Genomic DNA, 19,296 nt, shown 5'->3' on the forward strand with positions numbered 1-19,296 from the left:
TTACTAAATAGTCGTGGTGCAGGACCTGATATATGATTGACCTGACAAACAGTCCAGGCTCAGAAAGGAAGTTCAGCATGTTCTTTTCTTCCTTCCACTGGTAAAACCTTAGGGGAGCATGGGGGTGAGAATGCAGTCCCTCCCTGCAGGAGCGTTTCCCATCGAGATGCTTTGCCTTAAGTTAGATCAGCCAGCTGAGGTACATCAAGGTCTTAAGAAAAGCAGTGGTGCTGAGTGTAAAGTATGCAAAAATAATCAAAACAACCAAGCAAACAACCTCCTTCCCACCCCACCCCCGAGTTATTTATACATAAAACCTGATGTATGTGATGTGTTACAGCATCTTTCCTTTCTGTAAGGAGCAATCTGCTGACAGACGCGTGCATGCAGACAAATACTGTAGCATGTTTCACGTATTTTGGTGAGGAAATACCAAGACTTCTGTACCTAGAGATTGTCCTGGCTATGAGAAATGTTGCAGAGCTGGATGGAGAGCCTGGGCATTGAACAGCGCGGGTGGGTGCCAGGCCAGCCAGGGCTCTAGGAGCTGGTGCTGGCAGGCCCCAAGGGAGCCGGAGCCACCAGCTGTACTGGGAGGGCTGGGGAGGACCGGGCTGAGCAGAGCTCTCAGGTGGCAGTCCTCGCTGGGTAGTGCTAATACCTAAGAAACAGCAGCTACCTTACTTGGGAGGGAAAAACGGTTCTCTTGTGTCTGAGCTGGAAGAGAATTTGCCTCCTTTTCCAAATAGTGCGCTCTTTGTTGGGCTTCTTCACATTTCAGCTATGGTTTTGGTGCTCAACCACCAGCACTCAGCAACTACAGGAGTCCATAGAATCCCTCAGCCGCAAAAACATTGGTATAGAGGAGCATAACAGCTCTCAAATGGCAAGGTGGAGGTTCAGGGAACGTCAGCTTGACGTGGCCACGAAGGAAGTGAGCAGCAGCGGTGGGACCACGGCCCGCAGCTCGGGGCCATCCGGCAGCAGCTGCAGATCCCTTCCTCACCACTTCAGTTGTTCAGGGCTCTTCCCGAAAGCAGAGAAAAGCTTGAGACTAACTCTGCCAAGAGCAATAAGCAGGTAACTAGCTGTATCTGCTGACACAGTCATGTGTAACAGTCTCTTAAATATTTCTGCTTATGGGCTGAATGAAACAGGACCCACATAAACACCCCCAGGTTTGTACTACTGCTTTTCTGCTCTCTGTGTATTAAAGTGGTAAGTTTTGGGGACAAGGTTTGCTTTCTCTCAATGTCGGTACGTCACCTGGTTTAACGGGGTTCGTATCCACTTGAATAGCGTCTGCTGCAGTAACAGACTCACAGTTTGGATGTGCCATGAATGGGCCTTTACTACAGTTTTAAAAAAATTGGGGGGAAATATGTCTGATCTGAGTTTGCGGTCTTTCTGAAAACTGACCCAAACTTTAATGTCAAATTTTGGGCATGTTCTCTCTCAAGTATTTTCTCCTACCTCACTTTTCATGGGTTGAACTTAGGCTCTTTTAAGGTCCCTTGTGCTCATTTTCTATGTTATAGTGAGCAGCAAAAAAAAGATTTTATTTTTTTTTACGTCAGTGACTTTCCTGGTTGTTGGTTGTTGTTTCTGTTCTCTCCAAAACATTTCTATCTGTTTGCTTTAAGGATTTGTGCGTATATACATATTAATGAAGAAAAATGGCTCATTTTGTAATTTTTGAACTGGTATAGGTAGGGGTGAGTACTGTTATTTATATGCAGATCAAGGACAATTTCATCTTCCACTTAAATTTGTAGCCTTTTGTATAATGTGTTCAAAAATAAATAGCACTAATTTTGCATAGACAACTAACAGCATATCATGTGAGCGTGATTTTTGGTGGTCTAGTGGTAGGAGGCTCTCTTTCCTTTTCCCAAATTTTTAATTTGTTCATTCTCCTCTGGAAGTTTTTAGAATAGAGATTTCTCTCTCATTTGTTTCTCAACAAGAGCATACAGATGGCATTGGTTCATTCCTACAGAATATAATAAATACATTTTTTTCTTTCTGGAATTTGCAATGGCATTGACTGGGTCACGTCTCTTAATTTATGAGCTCTGACCCCCATTCAGATTCTGATGGTGGTGCACAGATTGTCTTGCCTTGAAGTGCCTTCATGCAGTAGGAATTGTCCAAATATTGTCTTATGTTGAGGTGCGTTGCATGGACCTCACCTAACCTGAAGACAAGGAGCGAGAGTAAAGATTTCTCCTCCCTGCAAATAGTTTTCTTACTTTAATGAACATTGTGCTAAGATCTGTTTCTTTTCAGATTTCAGGCAGGTAATAAAAATTCAAAAGCAGCTTGTAAGTCCTGGAAAAATTAGCAAATTTTCAATGAAATCACCTCTACAAGCTGCTTATTATAATTCCTTTTTTTTTTTTTGTTATCCTGTTACTATTAAAGCCTCATCTTTTTAAACATTGTATATGTATTTTTCCTCAAATCACAACATTTTCCTCCTGTCATGAAACAAGCGACTTAAAATTTTTCAAAGACTCTTTCAGCAAAGCTGGGAATTAGATTCACATGGAGTCCTTCATAAAAAATTGAAAACTTTGTATATTAACATACATTGATTTATTCATAGTGTTTCATTACAAATAAGCGAGGATCCCATAATATCAGGAAAGGTTAGGAGAGCAGTGGTACATGTTATATTATATTGACAGCTCAGTTGAAATTGAGCTGCCTTTGGATTGAATTTGGAAGGTGGGGAAGGAATTGGCTGGTAAATAAGTCATGAGTTCTCCTTGCAAGTGTCTGTATATCAACAGGGTTGTCGTGGGTAAGCATAATGAAGCTCGAGCAGAATTTCAAAGGTGTGCGTTCGGCTTGGATCCCTCTAAAGATGTGTTAGTGTATGTATTCCTGAGGAGCTCTCCAGGTCTGTAACCCCGCCGACTTGTTTTCTCAGGTGAAAACTGGGCATGGTACCACGTGTAAGCTTGCAAAGTGAGGCTAAAAACGGGGAAGAAATTGGCAGGAATTGTCTCACTAGCTCAGAGAAGATGAGGGTTTTTTTTCTGAACACTTGATGATATATATTTGATGTAAACCTATCATTTAATTTCAGCATTTCATTTTGGCATAATCTCTTTAGCATAGGAAAAGAATTCTAAAAACTGTTGTCAGTAAAAGGCTCCTGTAGTTTTCAGGTGGCTTTTGGGGAGAAAAACTACTTGATAGAAAATGTATCTAAGTTTGCACCAGAAGTTTTCCTGGGCGGTGGGGGATCATGTGGGAAATTCTCATGAAAATTGTGCAGGTCGTGCTGTGCGTGCTGCTTCAGCTGCACAAGTTCTGAATTTTGGAACAAAAAGCAATTCTTTGCATCTTTTGTTGTAAATCAGCACATGCTGAGGTTTTAGCGGAGAGAAGAAATTAGTTTCTTCCTAAGTAAAGCCTTGGAAAAATTGTCATGTTTGCTTGCCAGTATCCAAACACAGGATTGTTCGCTGGGGATACTGAAATAATATCTGCCCTTTCATTTTCAATCCTGAATTTCAAGAGGGAGCAAAGTAGGGGAAAGCAGAGGAAGGCCAGGTGCAGAAGGCCCCTTATCACCTTACTTTCCTTGTTCTTTATTTGCAGATTACATACAAGGCCGTTGGGTCTCTGGATCCCAGTGCTGACCTGTCCAGCCAAAGAGGGAAAGTCTTCAAGCTAAGGAATGAAACACATCACCTCTTTGTAGGATTATACCCAGGGACTACGTATTCATTCACCATCAAAGCCAGCACAGTCAAGGGCTTTGGGCCACCCATCACAACACGGATTGCAACTAAGATTTCAGGTACTGCTTTGGAGAAAACCACAAAAACAAACAAACAATCAAAAACTTTCTAGGGCTTTGTTCTCTAGACCCACAGCTGATGCATAAAACAATGAAAAGGCTTTTGGCTTAGTGTCTCCTCCACAAGTTTCACAAGGCAAATTTCTCAGGGGGCCGCAATCTGTATGTGTTTGTATTTGCGTTTGTTCAGATTACAAATGCAGTGGTTAATTTGTGGATGTGTTAGGAGCATTGGAAGTGAGTACCTTGATTAGTTCTTCAGAAGAACTGCTGCTACAACAGAGTATTAGAATTATATGCTTAGTTAGAGAAGCTCCTTCAAAAATGTGACTTTTATCTTAATGCACCAGAAAGGGATGTAATGAAGTAATTGAATGAATAGTGGTAGGAGATCAAAATAAAGAAGGTAAACTGTCTTTATGTGGTTTTTTTTTGTTTTCTTTTCTGATTAAGAACAGAGGGAAGGCTGGAGGTAGGTAGACAGGTACGTGAAAGGCACTGAAATCATGATGCACTGCAAAGAGAAAGTTCCTGGGTGTCTAGGAAAAAAAGAAAAAGGAAACTTGGTCTAGCTAACAAAAGAAAAAATTGATAAAGGGGATGGTAGAGGGGACACTGGACAAACATATGTGAACTTTAATTTTAAATTTTAACTTTTATCTGTTTTCTCAGTGAAGCCAAACCAAATTTTTGGGATGTTCAGGACACTTGTAATGCTGAAATATGCAGCACTGCATGTTTTCCTTAACCCCATTTCAAAACATGTTAATAAAAAGTTGTTAGCAATAAGTGACAGTGTAAACTTTAAGGAAGTAAAATATGTCCATTCTCTCCACTGACCATCAGCAAGGTTTGAGACCTTTAGATTTAGTGCAAAAGCCCATGTCTCACCCCTTGCAGTAAAGCATTAACTGTTGTAACAGCTCCATGGGCTGTTAGGGTTTGTGTAGCCCTGCTGCGGAGGGAAGGCATGGTGTACCCTCTGTTCACCTGTGACCGGAGGACTAAAACAGCACAGGAGTGGTTGTTCTTTTTCTCTCTGATTCAGTTTCTTTTCATTTTATTATTCAGAGAGTACTCAAATCTTGTTAGGAGCCTGCATGATTATTAACTGTATGCACACTGAGCTCAGTTTATTGTCTCTTTTTTTTCTGCCCTTTAAACATCTGGTTCACAATAGGTAGGCACAGACTCCATGCAGGCATTAGTGTAGTCTCTGACATGAGATTTTCTCATGGTCAGCCCTATACATGGAATTTTGAAGTTACTATTAAACTTAAGATGCAGCCAGAAAGGAAGTAAGGAGAAAAACGATTTTTGCATTGACTTATTTTCGCTTATAAGAATGGTCTTGTAAGGCTTTCTGAAAATAGATCATTTTTAAATGAAAAGCTGTCTATATTCTAGGACTGTATGTGTTTATATGGGGGGACATTTCTTTATTTCTTAATCACACCTAAATGCCAGAATTACAGAGGACTTCTCTTTGGGCAGGACTGGAATCTTAACAAAATCAGCATTAAATTGTTGAGCAGTGCTTGCTCTTTCAAAAACGTCACTGCCAAGTATCATTTCTTTGAGGTGCTACACAACTCTTCTGCGTTGGGTACACAAGAATACTAGGTTGTATTGCAGTGTTATACGACTAATATGGAGCAATTGCTGAATTACACCTGATAGCATTAGCTAGTCCTGCCGAGACCTATGTTTCTTCCACTTACTTCTCAACTCTGTGGTGTCTGGCAGTAAAACTGTAAATTCGCTTCAGCAGGTGCAATGTTTTGGGTAGAAGATAACTAAACAGGTCTCACGCGCAGCCAGAAGGAGCCATCCGAGCTAGCTAACATCAGAAGCAATTTAGTCGCAGCAGTGCAGTGCTGCAGCCAGGCTAGGGGAAGCTGCTGCTTCTGTTTAAAGTAGGATTATGGAACCTGCAAAGGTACAGCCCAGCCTGTTTCTGGTGTCTAAAATGGCCCTGCAACCTGTTGGTGGCACTGTGATTGTTGTGGCATGATCCCTTTTGCCCCGAGCAGGTGCTGAACGATTCTCACTGTAAGTATGGTGGTACCTGGTATGGAAGACTGCTGGTGGCAGGCATCATTTTTAACTGACTACCCTCGATGCAGAGCAATTTTTTGGGAGAAATCCTTGTGAAGGAATCGGCATTCATTCTGAACTCATTGCTAGCTTATTGATGGGGAAGTCAGTTGCTGAGCTGATGATAGCAAACACCATTCTTGACAGTTTTCAGGCATTTAGATAAAAATCCTGATTGTAAACAGGATTACAGTGAAAATCTCTGTGAGAGGATTAAATATGGGACCCCCGCAATGCAGCTTGCCCTTGAGAGCTACAGCTGAACTGAGCGGACTACTCTCTTTGTGTAAATTCTTCTATTTGCTTTATAGTTAAGTGTATTTCAACAAAACCTGCATCTTTGGAATAAACATGATGCTGCTCTGATCTCATGATCTCTTCAGTTCTTCCACAGTAAAAATTATGTCTGCTATTGGGGAAGGAACAGAATAAGTAAAATGTGTTTCCTAAGGAAACCTATCCTGCCTTTATGAAATGACCGTAGCAGAAGATAATAAAGCAGAAGTAGGAGCTAGACTTTGGCTAAGTGTGACCATTCAGTGGTTTTCTGTTTTGTCATGAGGAACACTCGGTGAAGTGACGGATGCCATGGCTGGTTGCTGTCCGAGTATACCACTGGAAGCAGTGCAGCCACCTCTTGCTTTCAGTGTTCAACAACACTAAAGCACTGGGGGTTAAATACCTTGGATTTGAGTGCTAAAACAACCTGGCTAATTCCATGCTCCTCTCCTTTGATGCTTTCCTGCTCTATAATGTACCCTCAGCTAATCAAGGAGACACAGCTCAAGCCTATGTATTAAAAACTCTAAGGTGTGGGAAGTCTAATCATTGACATGAACAGTGAACAAGAGCCCGGCTCCTGGGGTGCTGGTCTCAGCTCTGCCACTGATCCATTGGTCCTAGGTGGCGTCTTCCAACTTCCACGTGCTTTACTTTCTTCACCTTTAAAATTGAAGAGATGATCCCATCTCAAAGGATTGCTAAGTCTTAAAAATTCATGAGAGGATTTTCAAAGCCAGCTTGAAGATTTGGGTGTCCGATTCCTGTTTAATTTTAATAGAAAATGAGTGTACAAATTTTTAAACAGTTTTGACAATTTTGGTCATAACATTTAGAAAGCATTTTGATGTTTCATTTGAGAAATGTTAAAACACTCTCCAAGAAATGTTAATATTATGTTGCCATCACTACCAACGGCAGTAACTGGTGTATACGCATTGCTCTTTGTTCTGCCGCAGCACCATCGATGCCAGAATACGACACCGACTCCCCCTTGAACGAGACTGACACCACCATTACTGTTATGCTGAAGCCTGCTCAGTCCCGGGGAGCCCCTGTCAGGTAGGTGTTTTGTCTTCCCTTTTCACAGTTCTCCCCTCTCCTTCCTCCCCAGGTTTCACTCACGCCTTTCGTTCTCGTCTGGTAGTGTAGCCGCTGAAAGCAAGCGCTTACTAAAAGGCCAGCTCTGCTGTTGATTCAGCCTTTCACAGTGTCCTTTTATAAACGCTTCAATCTACTTGCCTCCCGCTGGTAACCTCCCGGAAGGATTGCTGATGGCATGGCACGGGGTTATTACCCTTTCAGCATCACTTCAGATGCCTTTGCAATACTGGAGTTTCAGTACACAGAGCTGTGTGCTGTGGTGTGAATTCCGCATCGCCCTGCAAGGGTGGAGGAGGCTTCAGGCCTCCATCTCCTGCCCTCGTTCCTGCCACGGACAAGGCCTTTTTTGTAGCTCTGTAAGATGAATGCCTGAAATATTTTTGATGTTTGCGGATGCATTTGTTCAATTTTACATCCAGCCAGACTCTTCATATGTCAATGTTGTAATCCAGCTGTTGCCACCAGGCTGGATGCAGAGTGAGCGAGTGATTGAGACTGGAGAAATCTCACTGGTTTAGTGAGACTTTGCCAGTTGGAGGTGAGCACAGTTTCCATTTGCAGAGTGGAGGATTTAGGGGGGCAGGAAGCTGTACAGATGAAACTTGTGGAACAGAATGACCTTGTAGCAAACATTTCTGATTAATCCTGAGCTGGATCGCATTCTTACTACTAAGATGTCCAATGCTGAAATGGGGCGCTTTATTGCAGATCACTCCCTGAATGTGGAAACATGACTTAGAAGCCTGTACTTCACTGCCATCTTTTGCCTTGGTAAATTTATACATGGTGAAAAGTATGAGCACAGAACAAACTCCCCTTCTGAGCCAGCACTGATGGCTGCTTTACCTGTCTGGCAGAAATGCCAGGCAGTCGTTCATCCTGCCATTCTCTTCAGCTGAGTGTATGAATTATAACCACTTACAATAAAAATAGTTGCCTAGTTTACCTAGGAAGATCTGGGCTGCTTTGCAGATGTGTTCAGCAGCCATTACCTTCCTGTAGGCTTTTCAGGATTTACCTCAGGTTCACACAAGACATTTCTGAAATTTCTGCTCTGGATGATATTTTAAAAACACATAGTCCCTTCTCTCAAAAATGACTTGGCTTTGCTAGGTTCTTTGTGCTATTTAAAGGATGTCCCACAAAATATTCAAGAGCAGATTACTCACATGTAAACCTATTTGATTTAATAATCCTATATCAATTAGTTGTCCAACGTACGTCACAGCTTTCCTCCAAATTGCAGCGATACTTTAAAGCAAAAAATGTGTTGTTTTTTTTTTTTAACTTAGCACCACCCCCTTTCTAGTTTTTCTGAGGGATGGGCTTTAATGTTTCCCTTTTAATCTCTGGTACTCCATATGAGCGAATTTAGGAGCCTATTTTCCGAGTCCTTTAGGGATGTTGTTCTGCTGGAAAATAGCAGTAAAATCACACAGCTCTGTTTTGTTTTATTTCTTTATATGGGGGAACATTCCTGTATCTCGTTGTACCACCTGCTGTCTTAAGAGTGTTGCTATTTTGTCTTTTTATTGAAAACTCATGTGATTTTTCTCGAAGTCAATTTACCATACTTTAACCTCATTCACTGAATAATGTCTTTTCCAGCAAATGTGTGTACTATAAAGAACAAACAAAAAACTGTAAAGATTTTTATAATTTTTCAGTCTGGTTTCTTTAATTGTATTGTAGTCTAATATACACACATTTGCAGAGTGTAATATTTACATGCCATGTCTAAATGATAAGATTATTTCCCAAAATGAGCCCATTTCATTGACTTAGATGTGTGTATAAAAAACAGAATGGAACTGTGTGTGGCAGGGGGAGGAGGCCTGTGGAGATTTTAAACGTTTTATTAGATATGACAGCTTCACAATGTGTGAATACCTTTCACTGTATAAACAAATAGTCTGGTTTTAGTCTAATCTCAGCAATATTATTATAAGCAACCTCGTATCATATTTTCCGTACCTCTTCCCTTTTCTTTCAGTTTGTTCTGCACACTCTCCAATTTGTGTAAATCCTCTTGTAATATAATATCCAAAAGCAGGTAGCACTGCCTCAGGGGCTTCCACAGCATCCAGCAGATTATAAGAACCTTGTCTTGTGAACTGTTTGTGACACTCTTAACACACAAGAATGAGGTGTTCCTCCCCCGGCCCCATCTTTGTTTTTCATATTCAAGCTGAGAGCCAATATACTGTCTTGTGTGACCAGTGGTCTAAAGGGGGTGTTGAGGATAGTCACCATCCCCGGGGATGTTCAAGGGAAGGTTGGACGTGGTGCTTAGGGGCATGGTTTAGTGGGTGACATGGGTGGTAGGGTGATGGTTGGACCAGATGATCTTGGAGGTCTTTTCCAACCTTAATGATTCTATGATTCTACGATATCCCCTTTGTTGTTGTTTGGTTAGTTGTTCTCTGTTTTATGTTTATTTCTCCTTCACGAGTATAATATTTTGTATTCACTTCCACTAAATATCGTCAAATTGATTTTCAAAATGCTTTTAAATTCTGATGCAAACCCAAAGGACTTCCAGCCCCTTTTAGTCTGATGCCATCATCTGTTGAGTTACCCAGGGCCTTAGTGAAAATACAGGATCAGAGTCGAGACAAATGTCTGTAGGCAGTCCTGGTGCTAAGCATCAAGGCTGCACAGTGGCAGGTGGAGGGGAGGCCACAGGATGCAGCGTGCCAGTAGGATCTCTGTGCTCCTGGCCCCCCTTGTAGACATGGCTGTGCTTTCCTAAATCCTTTCTGGTTTGCACACTGACCACCCAGCCTGCCCGGCATGTTTCTGAAATACTGCTTAAAATAGGCTGAAATAGATTTTCCTCACACTATCACATAAAACCTTGGATCTTCAGGTCTTTCACTGTGCCAGAAGAGGTAGGCCCCTCATCTCATTGTCCCGACAGTTCTCCAGGCAGCCAGTTTCTGCTCTGCATCTCCCAGGTTTTCAATATAATCCTTCCAAACTGTGTAAATGAGAAAACCTCAGTACACAGTAATTATTTTTAACATTTCCTCTTAGATGCTAGGGAGGATGAGTTAGGGTATGCACAGGGATGCGATTGTGAGCTAGTATCCATACATAAGATAGTTCTGTGCCTTTGTCTTGTGTAATTTCATTCTGCTGTAGCATGAACAGCATACAGATGGAGTGTGGATTGCAAGATCATTTTTAGAGTAATATTGTAGAATATTTCAAATAAGATTCATTGTACTTCCACTCATTTGAAATGCAGGTACACCGAATCCAAAGTCACTTTCAACATTAAGACATTTCTGATGTTTCCCAGTGCTCAGGATAAATAACTTAAATGAGGTTGTTTATAAAACTAATGGTCATGAACTTGACATTGTTAACAATCTATAGATAACAATCAAGATGCTTTCGTATGAACTAATAGGAATAATGTAAATTTAGATATTCTTTTATATATTCTGTCCTATTGCCAAAAAAAAAAGTGAAGTATCAGCAAGCCATAAATACTCTCCCTTGTGGTCTGGGCACTTCATCCTTGCCTTTATTTTCTATGATAGAAGCTGCAGAGCTTGACTCCATATTGCCCTTTAAAAATAACTTTTAGGTATTCTTATTATCAATCTAAAGCCCATGAATGGTGTTGTGATTGATTGCTGAAGACTGACATTCATCTATAATAGATTCAGAAGAGGAAAGAAGAATGCAAGTGTTCCCAATTCTTAGTCCTCGACTCTTTTCTGAAAAAAACTCCAGTGAGATTTGGAGGATAATTCTGCCTCTGAATCTGTTATTGTCAGGAGGGCTGAGTCAGTCCTTCATAGATTATTCACATATGACATCTTCAGACCTCTGTTTGAGAATTTATATCTCATTCGCTGCTTGAAAATACTGCTGTGAAGGATTTTATCTCCATGACAAGTCTACCGGGATGTTTGCTGTGTGTTGGATATTTGAAAGTCCATCTGGTTTATTAGCATACTGTTGGTTGTATCAGTCTACCTATATTACTGTTATGGAGGAAATCAAATTTCCAGAGCATGTTTTAAGGATTTCAAAGTTTAAATAAATGCTCACCTTAAGTGTGATTGCACAGTTGGCATGCTGCTCTATGTATTGGTGCTGCAGGGCACTGTAGAAGGATGTTAGAGAAGAGTATGCAATTATATTTTGGGGTTTCAGAACGTGAAGAACTTCTTTGCTGGAAAAAGATGGATTTGATCTCTCTATCTTGCTGCAGTTGTCCAAGGTGTATTGGTATACAATCCGTGATTTTTCTTTTGCATGTCTGTCAGCATGCAGGTACCTGATGGTCTTTTAGGCACCTGAACCTGTACTGGGCTAAAGAGGAGTATTTTTGGAACATTGGTATTCAAACTTTGCACATAACCTCATGCGTACATACATGTGTGTGCCTATATGTAGATGCTGTGTAAGGAGTTGGTATAAGTTGGTATTCTGGACAAACATATTCAGGTCAGAGTCATTTATGATGCATATGTGCAATAGTTGGATACACATAATCACTTTGGTGAGGATGGGTGGTTTGTTGTGTTCATGTACATCTTAAAAGCAATAAGGAAATTAAATAGGAGAAGGAGACTTTAAATATTTGGAGTATAGTTAGAAGCACTGAACAAAGGTGAAACAAGTATTTTCATATCAACAGTCAGCTGGTAGGAGGCAATTTATATTAACCAAGCCCCATGTTATTCTTGAGTATTACCTGGTTTTTGGTCTCCCAAGCATGAAATAAAGGAAAGATTTTTGGTCTATGTGTTGCTAAATGGATCAAGAGAATACAGTTGTGTTGCTATTCAACACAACACCTAAGAACACACTTCTTAAGAAGTGTGGTTTTTTTCTATTTTTCTGCTCAAGCTATTTTCCAAGTAAACAATTTGTGAGGTATGTGTGTATTTATGTTATACCTACACATAGTAACAAATGAAAACTTCCTGTGATGCAGGGCAGTGGCATTGCTTCCATCCTATGTTGGAGAACTGAGGCTTTGGATAAAATTTGCCTTCCATTTCAGTCTGCAACAAAGTAGAAATTTTGAATCTCTGAATTTATAGGCTGTAACTTTAATCTCCAGATAATTTCTTCTCTTCTTGTGGTTTCAGCCATCATCTATTCAGGCTGAGTTTCTCTTTCCTATATCCCTCTCACTGGCACCTTGATTTTGTTTTTAAAGCATACTAGTTCTTTCCATGCCTACGAAGGAGTGGTTTGCAAGCCTCGTGACCTTGATTTTGTGGTGAAAGAGGAATGGGATCTACAAACAAGAAGCTATAAACTTATAAAATTTGCTGAGTTTTTTTTTGATTTCCAGATAGGGGCTTTGGTGTTTACATCTCAGTAGCTACATAGGGAGCGATGCTTTTCAGCTTGTTGCTTTGCTGCTTCTTAGTGTTATTGCACGAGTTTGCCTCAGGCATTTATGTTGATAATTAATTCATTAATGCCAGGAAAGGGTGGCAATTTCTTGTTCTTAAAACTCCCACGCAGAATACCTTTTGCTTGAAAATAAAGACTGGAGTCAAGGATCAGCGAAACAATAAAAAAGGTTCTAATGTTGAAAGCTGTGGGGAGCATAACAAATTATCATGCCCTTGGTAATTCTGAAAGTTCAGTTGCATTGATAGGCATGTTATAAATACCTAGGAAATAAAAGTCCTGGCCTGCTTTTTCTAAACTCATATTCAAATGTATGCATCACATGGCGTGGTTGATTGAACGCAGGGCAAACAGTCATCGCATCAGATCTTTTAATTTTGTAGTATCTAATGAAGAATGAGATTATCAATCTAGGCTTCTGATATTATAAGACTAATTATCTGTATTAATTAACATCTCCCATAATATACCTCAGGGACATTGTTCTGAAATCATTCAAGCTGGGCTTCTCCCGCATAGCGTTCTCTCTTTAATTTAGGCAATAGTTTGAAGGTAAATGAGCAGTTTCTTTCCTCTTAAAGGTAAACCAGGTCTGCTCTTTCATTAATAGCATGTGATTGTGAGAAAAAAAAAAAAAGGAGAATTTACAGGAAAGGTTAGGAATAATGGCAGCTGCATAGATGGGTGTGATTATCACCCCCAAAAGGAACAGAGAAGAGTTGCAGCGAGCGTTTTCAGGCTTGACCTCATCAGTGTGTCCTAACCCTGGTGAGCTGACCAGAGCACAGCAGGACTGAGCATACGCTTCCATTTCAGCTGGAGTTGTTGCATGATGGGTTTAGATCTTACAGGATGACTTCAGTGATACTTGGAGTTAGTCTGGATCTTAAAAGTGCTTTGCCTACTGTATCAGGAGGGAAGAGCGATGGAAATGTAGGGATATATCAGGAAACAAGGTGACAATTCTAAGTATCAGGAAGGATTTATTTTTTTTTTTGTATAGCATGGCATAACTAGTTGAATTGATATTCCAAGGGTTTTTAGTTCCCCTGAAGAGTCAGGTGTTGGCCCTAAAAAGTGAAGTGGCGTTTTGGTCAATTGTCTCATCTGGTACAAAAAATGCATTTTCTTGCTGCAACGTCTGAGTGTACTGTCCCTTAAATGTCATAAAACTGCCTTTGCCCATTTATCAGCCCTAGGAACATGCCTGTTCTCTGAGCCTGGGTGACCTGCTGTGTCTGTCTAAACCATTCCACTGAGAGTTTGGCAGTAGCTGGAAATGGGAGAGGAAAGACATAAAATTTACATATATTTTAATTATAATATTTTAACAATCAAATTACACATAGAGACAATTTTTTTGTGTGTCAAGCAGCGTTTTATTAGCTGCACGGTGAAGCTTTTGCTAACATTTTTCAGTGTTTTATGAAGGCCTGAGGATATTGAGAGTGGGGGAGTGAGTGTTTTTGCATAAATCTTCTATGCTGTCCACGTAAACTGTCAGATTAAATTCCAGCAATCAAAAGGTTAATGAAGTCTGAACTTTAAGACGAGAATCACAAATTGATGGCCATTTTCTCACATCAAGCTGTCAACCAGTGAGACAAGGAGGGAACAGGAGAAAATACCCACAGTTGCCAGTTTGAGGGTTTCTTTTTCCAAGACATTTCTCTGTGTGTTTCACAGCTCCCAAAGCCCCTCCCGTGTTATCCCAGAATACAATAACAATAGCAAACTGCATTAAATATTTTAAAAATTGTAATCTGAATTTCTTGAGACGCCGACAGGCCTCCTTTTGCCTACGACAGCCCTTGGGTCAGACCCTTAGATGGGGTGAGCTGAGCCTGACCACAGCTACCCAGCGTGGGAGCTGCCCACAGGAAGAAGGGTGCTTCTCTTCACGGACCATCGAGGAAGATTCATCTAATTGAAGCGGCTCCTTTAGGTACTTAAAATTAAATGGGATGAGTCTGGGCTCTAGTCCCTGGCAAGCGTGCACCCCTTGGAAGCAGAGCACAAGCTTTACCCAGCCAGTCCCTCCACCAGGAGCAGGGACAAGGAGTTCAGAGGGCAAGCGTCCTCCTTTCTGTTGCATGTGGCAAGCAGTGTTTGCACTAGCAGGTGCCCCTCAATGTGTCTATAATACCACAAAAATGCAATAAAAGGGAAGATGAGTAAGCTCTGCTTTGCTGGTGCAGACTAAGGCGTTTCAGGATTTAATTATACTACAGGTATATAAATTCCGGAAACATGTTAATGCTCCCGTGATTAAAATTATAGAGGGCCTAATTGAAAAAGCATAAACCGAATTGAAGAATTCCTAATTATAGTTTGCTTTGAGGTGTTAATTTCCTACATAATGAATGCATAATTTCTTGGAACTAGAAAAGGGGGCTGCTGCACCAGTGCGTGGGCTGCAGATGGAATGAAGGGATTATCATAAATGCAGCCAGACAATTCAGAAGAGCAAACCTCTGCAGCCATGATGCTGTTCTGCCTCTCTGTAATTTCAGTTCCCCTTGCACAGCGCTTTTCCAAAGCAAAAGGCAGAGCTAGGAGATGGTGCGAGATTTGCTTACTGTGCAGAAGAAAGGGGAAATAGGACTGGTTTAATTAAAAGTAGTCACAGCGCAGACGAGGAAGGTGAAGAGAGAGGAGGAGAGCAGTATTTCTGCTGGAAAGGTCAAGCAGCAAAACAGACAAGGAACCAATGCTGACTTCCCTCGGTACCCACCTTGGCAGATTCCAAAGTAATTGCAGGAGCTGATGTTGATGCCAGTTAAGTGTATTTTTTTTCCTCCCAAAGGGTGCACCCTGTATTTCATGTTTTCTGTTGCATCAAAAATATGCTTAGCTTTGAAGGGAGTTGGTGAAACATGTCTTTATCAGATACAAACTCCTGTTGTTTAAATTTGCCTCGTTCCCACTCTGGTGGGAATTCACAAAGGTGTTTACAAATGACGACAGGCCAGCTGCGAGCTGCTGCAGAGAAGCCCTTGCCCTTGGGACTTCCATTTTCCCCTTTTTCCATTCTCAATTTACTTGTGATCAGGGAAGATGTAGTGAAGGTGCCACTTACGACCTCCCCAAGTGGCAGAAGCACAATCATTTTGCGCTTTCCAAAAAGTACAAAGTATCCAGAATAGGCAGAAAGAATCTGGCTGGTATTCCTGCAGCTTTCAGATGCTGGAAATGTGTATTATTGCTTCCCAGGGGAGCTCATCTTTTCTATTGTATGTTGATGATATGACTGCGAGTAGGCTGTTAGCTGACCATGTTGGCCTTACCTAGTAATGAAGCTTCTCCTGAGGTTAGAAGCAGAGAGAGTTCTCCTTGTTTGTGTTTTTCTTAGCCTTTTAGGCCAATAAATAAATAAGTAAATGCTATTGTTCTGTTTTAAAAATATATATATTTTGGATTCTTATGTATGGGTTTTCCCTATGTAGTCTAGTAGCCGTGGCTCTGTAAAATGGAGAAAAAACTTCAAAACTCACACTAGATTGTTTCTGTATGGAAATTGGCCTAATTTCATGGAAGCTATTGGAAATGGCCTAGTCTCATTCCAACTGAGAACATGTGCAAATATCATCCATCCCTTGTCCAAGCCACCGCCTTTATGAAGGACATGGCAGAACGCGCTGGGTAGTCCCAGGAAAGGATTGCCACCTCCTATCCTTATCCTGCAGGCTGCTAAAGAACTGCTTTGGCTCTTCTTGTCCTTGCAGCTATCTTCTGGTCTCAGAACAGACCAGTGATTGCTGAGGATGGTAAGACCTCAGTCAGCGATGCCTCTTTAATGCTAAGCGACGTTAACACAAAAGGGTTGTGTATGTTTTTTTTCTCCAGATCAAACAGATGGCAGGTGGTTCAGGAGGGAAAAAACACCTCCAAAGCCACTCACATTAGCTCCTGTTGCAGCGAAAGCCATATCTGTCTGCACTCATTATCTTTAATCTGCCAGCACAAAATAACATTGAACTGGAGAGATAGGGACTGGGCCTGTTCCACGGGGGAACAGCAGCTATTATGTCTAATCTGTGTTGCAAGCCAGGTCAGGCTTATGGAGATGGTTGAGATAATGGAACACAGAGCTTTGAAATGCCCTCTGGTTCTTTATTCTTTTTTACTTTTTTATTATTATGATTTCCAGGAAGGTTAAACTGAGAGAATTTAAGGCATTTAAAAGAGTGATGCATATATAATTCAGGTAAATAGATGCAGCTGCAGCGTTCCGGTGGTCTGGGGATGGAAGGAAGGCAATATTGTGAGTATGGATAGCATCTTTATGAGACCAAATGTTATAGCTGGAAAAAATGAGCTTTTAAGCACGCAAATCCTTCTTTTGGTCAGTAAATACTGACTCTCAATACAGTTGTCTTCTTGACAACCGTTTACGTTTTGTGCGTGCTACCACATTTGTTTGCCGTGCACAGGTACTGCTGCGATGATTAAACTTGCTCACAACTGTAGGGAAATATTTATGGTTTTAGATTTCGTTAGATATTTGTCCTTCCTTGGCAGGATTTTAGTCACCGTTAGAAGTAATGGTGAGTGGAACATTATGAGGTTGAAATCACTAATTTTAATGTGTGTATACATATATATGTATATGTATGTATACATATATATATATGTAGATATATACAGACACACAACATAACTGTTTATTTAAAGCATCATTGTATGTGCTTAGTGACACAACATTGTTACTGGTGGTTTTGGAAGATTGAGGCATTGTACCTTTGTGGGGTACAGTTTTAAGAGAGAGGCTGTCTCCAGGTCACCTCTCTTCCCCAGCACTGCTGCCTGCTGCTGCTCCATCTCTGCATGTCGCATCTCCAGGGATGCACAGAAGTAGCATGTCTTTGATTTTGTCTTTCTTTTGAAGACTGTTTAGGATTAGTGTGTGTTCAGGCTGGAAACTCCAAACTGTCTAAGAAAGGACGTACTGTCTGGTAGGTGGAAGATGGGACAGGAGTATGGGGATTTGTTTACGTGCAGCCGATGCTGTGTGACACTGGGCAGGACGCTCCGTGCACTTACTCCCACAGGTAGCTGTCACATATTCTGGCTGGGGACAATATGGGACCATGGCTCTTCTCTTTACATAGAGCATGCAGAGAGAGGCTCAGACTTTAAACTTTCTTACCTTTTTTCTAGTATCCATTTCAGTCACCATAGAAATTTACCAAAGCTTGGAGTTCTAGTGATAGAAGAATGCCCATAGCGTTAGCCAAGTGTGAAATTACCACCCTTTGTTTCATGAGTTTCAGGGTAAAACATGCCTTGGTAGGCTAGTAAATCTAGAGTGCTGAGCTGAATATGAGAGTGAATAGGAGACTCTTATCAGACTTCTTGATTAAATGGATTGCATTACTACTGGCTCTATCTCAGCTTTTTTTTTTTTTCCATAGCAATGTCAGTAATTACCATCTTTTTCTTTTTTTTTTTAATGTGGCTAAATTCTGATATTTTCCTGGTGTTCTTCAACTTCAGCGAATATAGTAGAAGAATTGTTTAATTTAAATGAGTGTTAAAAGAGCATGCAAAAATAACTTCAAAATGAAGGATCTCGTGTAATAACTGCAATATGAGAGACTATTTCCTCAAGTAGCGTCACTATTATAAGCTTTATTTTTGTGAATGCCTTCTTGCAGATGCCAAGAAGCTGATTTCTTTTAATGATTATATTGATGGCAGTGCAGCCCAATATTCATAATGGACTAGTTTTTGAATCTTTGAAATAGCCAAGCATATTGCAGGAGATGACATTGCAGGAAATCTTTATTTCATATTTTTTTGCATAAAAATGTTTATTGAAAGCTAATCTTAACTTCAGCATATTGTGTTCCGCGTGGAGCTGTTTCAAAGCCGTTTGGAAATTGTAGCAATCTTTAATTGATTTTAATGGGTTAGAATCAGCCCCTAAATAGAGAGAAAATTGGAGAACAGTGTACTGGGTCCCTGTATGTACATCCGAGATGGCTGTGAAACCCAGTTCATTATGTTGTGTAGATTAGTTTCAGAGCTTCTGATTAAAGGTGCACAGAAGATATTAAGGGTGAAATTTTGGAACGTATGAAGCAGGTAACTCGATTCCCAGGAGTATACTGGCACTTGTTTGAACCTAGAAACTGTCTGCAGAGTCGATTCTAATTGCTGAGCATTTGATTACAAGGTTGTGGGAGAAGGCTACTGAGGAGATGTTCACCCTTATACCCAAAGTAATGTGGAGCTGTAGGTGCAGTGTATGTTCAGACCAGCGAGACTCAGCATCTGGCTTTATGACTGTTATACACTCAGTTCTTGTAAATTTTATTAGAAAATCACTTATGTTCTATAAATCTTTTTTAGAGTTGGTGTTTTTTGGTTGAATTTATTACAAAATCCCTTCTGTGCAAGTTCATGGGAAGGCTGGGGGCATACTTTAAGAAGGGTCTCATTTACTATTCAATTTTACTTTTTTTTTTAGAGTGAGCTCTATGGAGAATGGATAGATTTTTATATGATGTTTCTATCTTCTGTCCGTATTATATTTCATCACATTTCCCATTAGGAGAAAACGTATGCCTGGATACTGAAGTATTTCTGGCTCGCAGAAACACCCAGTTTCC

The 19,296-nt window shown here is 40.7% G+C and overlaps 1 protein-coding gene across 16 annotated transcripts in view; it reads left to right on the forward strand.

Moving 5' to 3' along the window:
- Positions 1 to 19,296, forward strand: part of PTPRT (protein tyrosine phosphatase receptor type T) — a 571,615-nt gene that overhangs the window by 446,044 nt on the left and 106,275 nt on the right. For all 16 annotated transcript variants that reach the window (XM_066978461.1, XM_066978465.1, XM_066978464.1 and 13 more), the window contains 2 exons: positions 3,613 to 3,814; positions 7,150 to 7,252. In XM_066978461.1, the coding sequence (XP_066834562.1) occupies positions 3,613 to 3,814; positions 7,150 to 7,252 (305 nt within the window). The remainder of the gene's footprint in view (positions 1 to 3,612; positions 3,815 to 7,149; positions 7,253 to 19,296) is intronic.

The sequence above is a fragment of the Anser cygnoides genome, chromosome 16 (genome assembly GCF_040182565.1).
Source record: "Anser cygnoides isolate HZ-2024a breed goose chromosome 16, Taihu_goose_T2T_genome, whole genome shotgun sequence".
NCBI lineage: Eukaryota > Metazoa > Chordata > Aves > Anseriformes > Anatidae > Anser > Anser cygnoides.